The sequence below is a fragment of the Ambystoma mexicanum genome, chromosome 10 (assembly GCF_040938575.1).
Source record: "Ambystoma mexicanum isolate Mex_15411 chromosome 10, UKY_AmexF1_1, whole genome shotgun sequence".
NCBI classification, from domain to species: domain Eukaryota; kingdom Metazoa; phylum Chordata; class Amphibia; order Caudata; family Ambystomatidae; genus Ambystoma; species Ambystoma mexicanum.
The window spans coordinates 1,652,624,798-1,652,637,578 of record NC_090932.1 but is presented as its reverse complement, the minus strand read 5'-3'; the positions used below and the strand labels follow the sequence as shown (position 1 = coordinate 1,652,637,578).

Below are 12,781 nucleotides of genomic sequence, written 5' to 3'. Positions count from 1 at the left end.
TAAAATTTCACGCCAAATTCCTAAAACGTTATTGTCCACTGCTTATAATTGTGGTGTGCATGAAAGTCTATAGTTAAATAATATTCGGAGGTATTTATAGTTACCCACTATCTCCAAGGTTGGTTTGCCAATTTTACCTGTAAATGGCATTCGATATTGACCTTCTTTTGAAAGAATATTAATTTAGACTTTTTTTGGATAATCAGTAGATTATGGGTTTCACAATATTCATTCACAAACCAATCAGTGCACAGTCAAAAAACGGAAGTCAACAGCATCAGCCATAACCCGTATGGACAGGTCCCCACATCTTGGTGGAACAAAATATTCCCTTAATATATAGTTCTGTAAATCTGATATATAGGAAATTTAGAAAGTGAGAACTAAAATAACAGTTTAAGACTATTCGAGGTCTAATCTTTCGTTAGGTCCAAATATTGGATATTCTTAATAAAGCAATTACTTTAGGACTTTCTAGGCTATACAATGGCAGGTCTATTTTAAAATGCATTATTGTCAAGGTTGTAATCTAGTAAAGTTGTTTGTCTTTATTTAAGATGTTTGACAGCTCTGGTTAAAAGGTGGTACACCTCTATTTCAGATATTCGACTGTTGGGTCCATAAAATGGTGCTTCTCTATTTAAGATGTTTTACGGTAGAGGTTATGAAGTTGTATGTCTCCGTTTGAGATACAGAATTGTTAAGGCTATAAAAGTGATTTGTCTAAAATGCTTGAATGTCGAGGTTATAAGGCGCATAGTTCTATTTATAATGCTTTACTGTTGGGTTTATAAAGTGGTATACCTCAATGTAGAATGTTTGTCTGTTAGAGTTATAAAATGGTATGGCTCAATCAAAGATGTTCACCTGGTGAGATTATAAAGTTGTATTTCTTGATTTAATATGCTCAACTGTTGAGGTCATGAAGTGGTACTTTTCAAAGATGCACGGATGTTGAGATTATAAAGTAGCATGTATTCAATATGGGCAATTGTTAAGCCTATACAGTGATATGACTAAGATGCTTGACTGTCAAGTTCACAGAGTGGCACATCTTTATTTAATATTCTTGACTATTCAGGTTATAAAGTGTTAAGCATCACTTTAAGACATTTGTGTGTTGGGATTATAAAAATGGTATGTCTCGATTTGCAATGTTCTACTGTCGAGGTTATAAAGTGCTATGTCTCTATTTAAGATGCTTGAATGTTAAGATTATAAAGTGGTGTACTTCAATTTAAAATGTTCATCTGTCGGGGTTATGAAATGTTATGTCTCGATTTACGATGTTTTACTGTCGAGGTCATAAAGTGATATACCTCAATTTAAGATATTCATCTGTCATGGTGATACGTCTCTATTTAAGATGCTTGAATGTTGAGATTATAAAGTGATATACCTCAATTTAAGATATTCATCTGTCATGGTTATGACATTTTATGTCTCAATTTACGATGGTCTACTGTCGAGGTTATAAAGTGTACGTCTCTATTCTAGATGCTTGAATGTTGAGATTATAAAGGGGTATCCCTCAATTTAAAATGTTCATCTGTCAGGGTTATGAAATGTTATGTCTCGATTTACAATGTTCTACTGTCGATATTATAAAGTGCTAAGTCTCTATTTGAGATGCTTTAATGTTGAGATAATAAAGTGGTATGCCCCGATTTAAAATGTAAATTGGGGTTATGAAATCGCGATTTGCGATGTTCCACTGTTGAGGTTATAAAGTGCTACGTCTCTATTTAAGATGCTTGACTGTCGAGATTATAAAATGGTATGCCTCAATTGAAGATTTTCAACCGTCTGGGTTATGAAATGGTACTACTCGATTAACAATTTGTTGAGGTTATAAAGTGGTAGGTCTGGATTTAAGATGCCTCACTATTGAGGCGTCAAAGTGGCATGTCTACTTTAAGATTCTCAACCATGAAGGTTATTAAGTGGAAAAGAGGTAGGTCTGTAAATATGATGCTTTACTGTTGAGGTTACAAAGTGGTAGGTCTCTGTTTAAGATGCTAGATTGTTGGAGCTACTGAGTGGTGTTAGTAAAATGCTCGCATGTCAAGATAATATAGTGGTGCATCCCTATACAAGATGTCCCACTGTCGGGATTATGAAATAGTGTGTCACTCTTTAGATTTGTGATTGTTGCAGCTATTTTAAGGCTCAACTGCCAAGGTTATAAACGGGTAAAGTGATATGTGTCTATATAGGATGCTCCACTTTTATCTTATCAATTCAAAAGCTGAGAATCTTAAATATGTGATCCTGTCCTTATTAAAATGCTTCACCATTGAGGTTGAAAGTGGTATGTGGCCTAGTAGGATAGTCGCTTGTTTTGTTCCTCCCCTCCCTTTCTGCACCCCTCTCCCTCACCTTTTGTTTTTCTCCAGCTCTACCAGAAATGCCGTCAGGCCTAGTACTGTAGTCGCCTGTCTGTTTTCATTTCCTTCCCACTCTCCCTCTCCCTTCCTTATCTCTGTCTTAGCTCTTGCACTATCTGAAATGTCGTCAGGCCGAGTGCGATAGTTAATTTCACATCCTTACTGTTCATGGCCTGTAAGAATGTCATTGTGTTTTCCCTTGTTCCCTCCCTTGCCTTGAAGCGCTTTGAAAAACATTGTGTATAGGCGCTATATCAATAAACTATCATATCATATCATATGCCACTGTTTCATAAGCGCTACTTACACGGACTTAAGGTAATATGTCTCTTTTTCAGATGCGCACGGGATGGACCTCTTTGCCGTGGCGGTTCACGAGTTCGGCCACTCCATTGGACTGACGCACATCTCTGCCATTGAGTCCATAATGCGTCCTTACTACCAGGGTCCGGTGGGGGACCCCCTAAAGTATGACCTTCCCTATGAGGACAAAGTCAGAATTTGGCAATTGTATGGTGAGTCTCTTCTTTCCGGAACTTCTTGGTAATGTAGATACAAGATGACATATTTCCCCGATCGTCCGACACGGAGAGCTAAAACGTTTTGCCAACCCTCCTGTGTGGGCACCATCCCATAGAACAGATTATTTGGCCTTGTTCATCTTCAGTAGACGGGTTTTCACACTTTTGCCAAATGTATCAATTCGTTCATTTCATCTTAGTTTTCATATTGCGCTGTAATTATTCCATGTGACGTCATTGATTAATGTTCACTCTCTTCTCGACACAGGGGTGCGGGAGTCAGTGTCCCCGACCAACAGGCCAGGCACCGCCAGCCCAGAGGACCACCCGGTGCTGCCAGAGTTGCCACAGAACCGATCCACTCTTCAGTGAGTTTGACCCGGCACAGCTGTATCGGCCACCTCTCGGCATGGTTTGCGTCGATGTTGCGAGGATGGGCCCCGCGGGCTCCCAATCCAAAATGCTTTTCTCTTCGCCTCTGATTGCACTAAAGAATTATTTAGTGGAATTAGAACTAAAAGTGAAGGTGGGAGAATCAGATATACTAATCCTGAGACCACCAAGACAGTCCAAAAATGTAAGGTTGTTTCATTGGCTGCTTCACGGCCTTAAGCTTGAGGTGGTGGAACAGTTCCAGTATCTGGGAGTCTCCTTTTATGGCCAAACTTTAAAGAAAAGAATATTGATAACCCACTTCGATCAGAGGCCGCTGCTCAAATGCGTCTGCGTGATCGCCGCTATGGTCGTTTTTCGATATCCCCTTTTCAAGCTTTTATCTTTTGGCTCCGTTACATTGTAACGCGCATTCTCTTTCTTTGCGCTCTGTGCCCCCTTATTCACGTTCTTGCTCTGCGCTCAAGGCGCATCTTCTTTGATGTGACCTCAGGAAGTGTGTCTGTTTTATTGTACTCTGATGTAGAAATTTCCTAGATGCCTCTGGCTTCGGAGCACTAGAGAAATTGCAAAATAAATAAATGTGATGTTTGTACAGCACTTAAAAAATCCAGAATAAATGCAAAATACAGATCACCAGTAAACAGTCCCCAAATGTTTCCGTGGTGCTGAAACCACGTGTAGCACCCATGATTGGGGTAAGGTTGAGGCGCTGATTTAGCGGAACGCGGTAGCCCTTCCTCGGGGCCTGCCAATGGGGGTTATTCGCCATGGACTTGGTCTGAGTTCCCCACCAGCAAGTGTCGATTGGAAACTGCTACAATTGTTTGGTGAAGTTCTAGCTCCTCCGTCAAATAACGCTTTTTCTAACGTGCAGGAAGAGCTGGCTAGCAATGCCTCCAACGTGTAACCAGTTCGGGGATCAAACTGGGAAGGTATCTTAAAGGCTGTAAACGCAACGGTAGTGGAGCTGGCGACTCACCTGGCAAGGTGAAAAAGAAATTGTTTGAACGGGATTGGACTACCAATGGAGCCTCGCCAATGAGCTGTCACCTGTTTTTAGCATTTTAGGCCAGAAAGTAAGGCTTTTAACACGGTTCCTCACTATCTATTAAGGCACCCATCTCACGATTTTAGAAATTAGGCCTCATCACGAATTCCAGTGGTAAATCCGTGGGAATACCGCCTAACTGAATTACCGTTACCGCCACTTGGTCTGGCAGATATACCGCTGGATTACAAGTGGTGGTGACGGGGTGATTCCCCATAAATTTGGAGGACTCCATTGGGGATTTCTGTGCAATTACCGCTGTGGTAATTATGACACTTTTGCCAATTTTTGGGCTGAAAGTCGGAGGATCTTACCTGCACGATGATGCTGGAGGTAAATCACCCACTCCAGGGCCAAATTCGTAGTAGGGCGGGGCGGGAACAGTGGCGGTAATTCCCACCCCCCTACACTCGTAATCGAGTCTGATAATGTTTTAAGATTGAAATTGAAATAGTTCTTAACAAAGGAGGTTTTAGGGGCAAAGAATGGCACTAAAAGAGCAGAAAGGTTATGTCGTTACTGTGGTGTCAGGTAATGTCCTCACACATGATGTCACTGGGAAAAGCCTTTGGTGACATTATGTGTGGGGACAAGTTGCAGGGATGTCCCCTCTTCCCTTATAAAAAAAAAAGAAATCACGGGTTCTGGGGGTGTACCCCACATGTTCAATGTAATAATATCTACGCAAAAAACGGCGACTTTTTTGTCAGGAGACATTTTTGCTGGGACATTATTCCATGGAACCGTCACTGTTTATTAGAGTTTGAAAGTTTATCCACTGTGACTCGTGACCAGCCGCGCGCACGCGCATCGGCGCGTCGCGAGGAGCGAGCCACTGAATTAGTTTGGCATCGGATCCTTAATTCGCAAGGCCTTTCTTTATGTAGCGCTCTTTTCTCTTTTGTCAAATCGGTTTTAAGGTGATGTACTTTTCTGTATGGTATGCAAAACGCTATGAGTCTTTTGTTTGAAAGGTTTACCTTAAACTGTGACACACATAAATAAATGAATAACAGGCTTTTCTGCGAGGCAGCAGCTGAGCTCCGGCCAATGGGTGCCCGCTGACAGGTAACTGGGGGGGTTCAGAGAAGGGACAGGGCTCTGTTTCCCAGCTGCCGCAGACTCCATCATTAATTTTAATATTTAAAGGGCATGATATGAGCTGGGAGAGAGGGTCGGCACAGCAGGCCTCAGGCTGGCAACCTAAGGCCCTCCAGGCACTATTTCAGAGCAGTTAATCAGCAGTACTCGTGGAGCACCTGCGCCAGCTGCCCGGCGGCCAGGGTACATCCAGCTGCCACACACACACACGCCGTGCCCTTGCAGCAGGCCCGAGCCTCGGGTACCACAGAGAGCCAGGAGACCGGCCGTATGCCCTCAGCACTGCCATCCCCTGGCAAGTACACTGCTCCCCACACTGCAGCACTTCACAACAAGTGCGACTGGCAATGAAGTCTTAGCACTTGAAATGCCACCATTATTAGCGTCCAGACAGACTGGCCAGCTGCAAGACAGCAAGTGGACTAATAGACAGACAGACAAAGGCACGGGCGAACTGCCCACATGGCAGACAGGCAGCAGTCCAACAGAGACAGATGGGTCGGGGGGCGCTGGCTAACCAGAAGACAGACAGACAGACTGTATGACTGAAAGACAACCAGACCAGTCTGCAGCCCATACGCTGGACTGAAATGTAGACACATAAACTACAGCACTTCTACGCAGCTGCAAAGCACAGAAGCCGAAAAAAGAGGACACCAACAGGTGGCGAATAAGTAGGTTAGAAGGTAGGGTGGTGTCTGACCTCAGCCAAGATAAAAGTGCTGTATGGATAGTGAGCAAGGTAGGGTGGTGTCTGACCTCAGCAAAGATGAAAGCGTTGCATGGATAGTGAACAGGGTCGGGTGGAGTCTAACCTCAGCAAAGATGAAAGCGTTGTATGGATAGTGAGCAAGGTAGGGTGGAGTCTGACATCAGCCAAGATAAAAGTGCTGTATGGATAGTGAGCAGGGTAGGGTGGAGTCTGCCCACAGCAAAGAGTAAAGGCGATATATAGGAAGTGAGCAAGATAGGGTGGTGTCTGACCTCAGCAACGATATAACATTGCATGGATAGGGAGAAAGGTAGGGTGGTGCCTGGCCAAAGGTAAACACTCTTTATGGATAGTGAGCAGGGTAGGGTGGTGTCTGACTTCAGTAAAGGTACAAGCGTTGTACGGATAGTAAGCAAGGTAGGGTGGTGCCTGACCTCAGCAAAAATGAAAGCGTTGTATGGATAGTGAACAGGGTCGGGTGGAGTCTAACCTCAGCAAAGATAAAAGCGTTGCATGGATAGTGAACAGGGTCGGGTGGAGTCTAACCTCAGCAAAGATGAAAGCGTTGCATGGATAGTGAACAGGGTCGGGTGGAGTCTAACCTCAGCAAAGATGAAAGCGTTGTATGGGTAGTCAGCAAGATAGGGTGGTGTCTGACCTCAGCAACGACAAAAGCGTTGCATGGATAGGGAGAAAGGTAGGGTGGTGCCTGAACAAAGGTAAACACTCTTTATGGATAGTGAGCAGTGTAGGGTGGTGGCTGACTTCAGTAAAGGTACAAGAGTTGTACGGATAGTGAGCAGGGTAGGGTGGTGTCTGACATCAGCCAAGATAAAAGTGCTGTATGGATAGTGAGAAAGGTAGGGTGGCGTCTGAAATCAGCAAAGATAAAAGTGAGGTATTGATAGTGAGCAAGGTAGGGAGGAGTCTGACCCCAGCAACGGTAAAAGCATTGAATGGATAGTGAGCAAGGTAGGGTGGTGTTTGACCACAGCAAAGGGTAAAGGCGATACATGGGTAGTGAGAAAGGTAGGGTGGTGTCTGACCTCAGCAAAGGTAAATGCTCTGTATGGATAGTGAGTAAGGTAGGGTGGTGTCTGACCTCAGCAAAGGTAAAAGTGCTGTATGGATTGTAAACAAGGTAGGGTGGTGTCTGACATAAGCCAAGACAAAAGTGCTGTATGGATAGTGAGCAAGGTAGGGTGGTATTTGACCACAGCAAAGGGTAAAGGCGATATATGGGTAGTGAGAAAGGTAGGGTGGTGTCTGACCTCAGCAAAGGTAAATGCTCTGTATGGATAGTGAGTAAGGTAGGGTGGTGTCTGACCTCAGCAAAGGTAAAAGCGCTGCATGGATTGTAAACAAGGTAGGGTGGTGTCTGACCTCAGCAAAGGTAAAAGCACTGTATGGATAGTAAAGAAGGTAGGGTGGTGTCTGACCTCAGCAAAGGTAAAAGCGCTGTATGGATATTACACAAGGTAGGGTGGTGTCTGACCTCAGCAAAGGTAAAAGCGCTGTATGGATAGTAAACAAGGTAAGGTGGTGTCTGACCTCATCAAAGGTAAAAGCGCTGTATGGATAGTAAACAAGGTAGGGTGGTGTCTGACCTCAGCAAAGGTAAAAGCGCTGTATGGATAGTAAACAAGGTAGGGTGGTGTCTGACCTCAGCAAAGGTAAAAGCGCTGTATAGATAGTAAAGAAGGTAGGGTGGTGTCTGACCTCAGCAAAGGTAAATGCTCTGTATGGATAGTGAGTGAGGTAGGGTGGTGTCTGACCTCAGCAAAGGTAAAAGCGCTGTATAGATAATAAAGAAGGCAGGGTGATGTCTGACCTCAGCAAAGGTAAATGCTCTGTATGGATAGTGACTGAGGTAGGGTGGTGTCTGACCTCAGCAAAGGTAAAAGCGCTGTATGGATAGTGAGCACCCTCTCCCTATCTCTCTCCATCTCTCTCTCTCTCTCACTATCTCTTTCTCACTCTCTCACTCCCCATGTCACTCTCTGCCTCTCCCTCTCTGTCTTTCCCAGTTTCTCGCTCTCTCTCACACTTGCTCTTTCTCTCCGTCTCGCTGTGTCTCTCGATCTCTCTCTCCACTTTCTCCCCGCCCTTCTCTCCCTGTTGTATGAACAGTGAACACCCAGTACCTAACTCTCTCCCCCAAACTCTCACTCTCTTTCTCTGTCCCTCTCTCTGACTTTCCATGTTTCTCTCTCTCACACGCTCTCTCTCTCTCATTGCATGCTTCCGTCTCCTCTCCTCTCTCTCCGTGTTGTAATATGACTGAACTTGCTCTCGAAACCTCTTATCTCCCTTTCTCGCTCCCTCTGTCTTCCCCTGTTTATCTCTTTCTCTCTGTCTCTCGCATTTTGTATTTATGTAATTGGGTTTTTATAATGCGTCTATACACAAGTGTTTCAAGGTGCAACAAGACAAGGAGGGGGGGCAGGGATGACAAAACAAAAACGGCCCTAGTAGGCCTTGTGGCATTCGGATCATGCAAGTGCAGTAAACAGAAGTGCAGAGGGGAGGGGGGAAGTGCCAGGGGGTTATTCGAGTGCCAGGGGAGGCCAGGTGGACACAGCCCAGAGAGTGCACGGGCAGAAGAGCCACGTGCTAAGTGCGAGGACCGGGACTGGAAAGGCTTGGGGGTGCAAGCCCAGCCAGGATAGGGCAGGGGGAGGGAGCCCAGAAGGGCAAGTGCACGTGGAGGACGGAGGGGTTCAGAGGAGACCAAGTCCAGGGGTAGACCGGTCGGGGAGGGCCAGATTCCCTGTAGGAATCATCAGAAACCAGGCAGACGGTCAAGAGGCAGAGGGAGAAGATTAGCAGGGGAGGGGGAGAGGGAAGGAGGAACAGATCAGGAAGGTCTTGAGATCCGGCTCAATTTTTATTTTTGTATTTGTATTTTATTTATTTATATAGCGCAGCCAGGCCCAAGGGCAACCGGGTGCATATCTTGACAAGGAAAGTACAATACAGTAATGGTTACAGTTTGGATAGTGTCGTATATACATACAGAAAAGTTGTATACAGTATAATATACAAAAATAATTACCTTTGCCGGGTGGTTATGCATAATTTACAATGTGCTGTGCGCACTATCTACAGTTTAGCAGATTCATCAAAACAGGCTGAGGCAATTTAAAGATCAAAAGGTGACCAGTAGGGAGATTTAGCCGTTTAGGCCACAGTAGTAGCTAGCCACAATTTGGTTCGTTGTTTGAAAGGGGTAGGAAAAGGCGAGGAAAAAATGTTCTGCTCTGATAGTTATAGGAATTGAGTTGATTGATTTCTGCAGTTTGTATCTGGGAAGGGTCAGGCAGTTCCCAGGCAGTGTGCTTGCGCTGTTCTGAGTAGTCGTGAGGGCGTGTAGTGAGAGAAGCGAGAGGCAAGATAGGTGGGGGCCTGATTGTTCAAACATTTATGTGTGAGGGTCAGAGATTTTAGAGAAATTCTTTGTGTTACTGAGAGCCAGTGTAAACTTCTCCTTATTTCAGAGATGTGTGAAAATCTAGTGATGTTTAGGGCCGCTCTAATGGCATTATTTTGGGTAACCTATAGTTTGTTTAGGTTACGTTGGCTGGTCCCTAAATATAAGGCATTGCAGTAATCCAGTTTGGCCATAACCAATGTCCTGGCCAAGATAGTGCAGTTCTGTGCGGTTAGGAAGGGGCGGCATGCTGTAATGAGCTTGCAAGTGTAAGCGGATGCTGGGACAACTGCATTAGTTTGTCTATTGAGTGATAAAGTGTAATCGAGGTAGATTCCTAGAGTTTTGGTGTCTGAGGAGACTTTAATAGAGTTACCATCAATGTTGAAGGTTTTGAAAGCAGGGTCAAGTCTATTCAGTCGTTGTTGGGAGCCCAGGATGAGGAGCTCAGTCTTATCATCGTTGAGACAAAGCTCATGCTGGGCCATCCAGGCTTGGATGACTTGATAAACGTCATTCAAGGCTTCTTGCGTCCTCCGTGTAGTCACCAGTGATTGGGATGAGTATCTGGGTGTCGTCAGCATAATTGGTGTATGTGAGACCCAGATAATCAAGTACGTCAAAGAGAGGTTTAGTGAAGACGTTATAGAGCGTTGGTGAGGTGCAAGACCCCTGAGGGACGCCACAAGGCACAGGAGTGGGCACGGCTGAGGCAGTGGGTGAGAATACCCGCATCTGCCTGTTGTCCAGAAAGGAACTGATCCATTTGGTGGCTTTTGCAGAGAAGTGGACAGCTGATTTCAAGTATCGACAGAGGATTTGATGGTTAACAAGATCGAACACTGCCGATAGGTTGAATAGTAATAGTAAGGCCAATTTGCCGTTATCTTTTAGGTCTTCAATTTGAGTTTTAAGATCTAATAAGGCTGTTTCTGTCCCATGCTTGGGGCGGAAGCCAGATTGTCTTGTGCCAAGCAGATTGTTATTTTCTAGGTATTTTTGAATCTGTAAGTACGCTGCCCTATCCAGAATTTTCAGTAAGAAGGGGACCGTGGAGATCGGCCTGTAATTGGTAGGGATACTCGGGTCCAGCGAAGGTTTTTTGAGTAGAGGAATGACCCATGCGTCCTTGAGGTTGTCTGGAACAATGCCAGAGTGAAATAAGGAATTGATAAAGGCGGTGATGAAAGGGACAAGTTCATGGGCCGATTCCTTGATGATCGGGGCGGGACATGAGTCGCCTTGACAATTGGAAGGTTTCAATTTACTAATGATGCTTTCTACCTCTGTAATAGTAAGTAGGGCAAAGCTAAAGGGGGTGTGCGTGAATGAGGGGTTTCTCTATTTATTATTCCTAGGTTTGGTTGGCGAAGTTGTTTGTAGGCAGTTTTGCTTAGTATTAATTTTAGCCTGTAAGGTGGATATTTTAGCAAGGAGAACTTTTTGAATGTTTTCACACCATGTGCTGTCCTTAATAGAAATATCGGGGTGGAGGAGAGGGATTCTAATTCCTTAAGAATTTTGAATAGCTCCTTCGTGTTAGATTCTGCCTGAGATATACGTTGGTTGTACGTCTCTTTTTTGGCTTGTAGAATTGCTTCCTTGTAATTAAGAGTTGCTAAAAAGAGGTTATCTTTGTAAGTCCCAGATGGAAGGCTTTTCCATAGTGCTTCGGCACACCTCTTTTCTTTGCGAAGTGTTCTAAGATATGGAGTGATCCAGGAGTTTAGGCGGGCACGCTGTTTAGGTTTCCTGATTTTAAGGGGTGCTATGGTAGTAATAGCTTTGAGCAAAGTTTAGTTGAAGATGTCCACCAAGACCGTTGGGTCGTTAGGTGAGAGACCCTGATTATTGAGTATGGGCAGGATCAGAGGAAGAAGTTTGTCCTTAGTAATGTCCTTTTTGTTTCTAGTAGGGATGGATGGTGCAATAATCGGTTTGGTGTGCAGATTGATGGCTGGTATGTTGAAGGTGATGATGTGGTGGTCTGACCAAGCACAAGGATCGTTAGAGATGATATGCGTGTTACAGTTTAGGTCAGCAATCCAGTCGAGTGTCCTCCCTTTGGAGTGGGTAGGTTTGAGAATGCGATGAGAGAAACCTAAGTTTGTGATATTTCTAGCGATGTTGCTGGCGTGAGAGTCATTGGGATCTAATAGTCCAAGATTAAGGTCACCGAGAAGTAAGACTTGAGAGTTGGGTTTAGTGTTGTCAGCCAGAATGGTTGAGATGTCGTTTGAGAAGGTAGCAAGTGGACCAGGAGGTCTGTAAATGAGGTGCATAGTATCTGTACTGTTGTGAGATCGAGAGAGTTTGACTGAGAGGGACTCAGCCGAGCTAAATTGTGTATTTGGAATCGGTCTAATAATGATGTCATCTTTGTGGATAAATTCGACTCCACCTCCTTTGGAGAGGTTAGAGTTGCGGTCATTTCTGATAATGGAGTATCCGTTAGGAATGGTAAGTGCCAGTAAAGGACCTGAGGCTGCACGTAACCATGTTTCCGTAATGGCAATAAAGTCTAGGTTTTGTGTGGTAATGAGATCAGCGATGTCAAGGGTATGGGCAGGGAAGGATCTCGCATTTATGAGAGCACCCTTCACCTCCTTTTTTGGCAATGTCTTAAGGTTGTCTGGTTGTACATGAGCAGTTTGGATAAGTCTGGCGTTTGTGAGCATGTGTGTGTTGTGTTGGAGTTTGGGTAAATGCAGGAATCTAGATCTTAATCTGATGTTTCTCAGATGTAACGGGCAAGGTTGATTAGGCGTTGGTTTAGTGGCAAAGTGTTGGAGCCATAAGGTAGGAGCGTTAAGGTATGGATTAGTGTCGTGCAGGGGGTTGGGCTGTTGGGTGGGGCAGTGTTTCGGTGTGGGAGGTGAGATGGGTGCAGTGGTATGCAAGGCCGGTGGCTTGGTGGTCGGGTTCAGTGCTAGAGACATGGTGGAGGGGTAATCCGCATGAGTCTTGGGTAGGGAGTAAGGCCGTGATGGGAGAGATGTGGTTAGTAGAGTATCTTGGACCCACAATGCAGTGAGATGGTAGATAGTGTAGAGGTGTAGCAGCATAGCGAAGTCTAGCTGGCTGGTTGGGTGCAGAGGTCAGATGCTGACCTAATGTGCTAAATGTAGCGATCCAGTGTAGAGCCACCTGAAGCTAGGTCATAGTAGGTCACCTAGGACTGGAACA

The 12,781-nt window shown here is 44.9% G+C and overlaps 1 protein-coding gene across 2 annotated transcripts in view; it reads left to right on the top strand.

The window, feature by feature from the left end:
* The window catches only part of MMP17 (matrix metallopeptidase 17), a 407,143-nt gene that overhangs the window by 344,021 nt on the left and 50,341 nt on the right, over positions 1-12,781 (top strand). For both annotated transcript variants that reach the window (XM_069620073.1, XM_069620074.1), the window contains exons 5-6: positions 2,726-2,902; positions 3,177-3,276. In XM_069620073.1, coding sequence (XP_069476174.1) covers positions 2,726-2,902; positions 3,177-3,276 — 277 coding nt within the window. The remainder of the gene's footprint in view (positions 1-2,725; positions 2,903-3,176; positions 3,277-12,781) is intronic.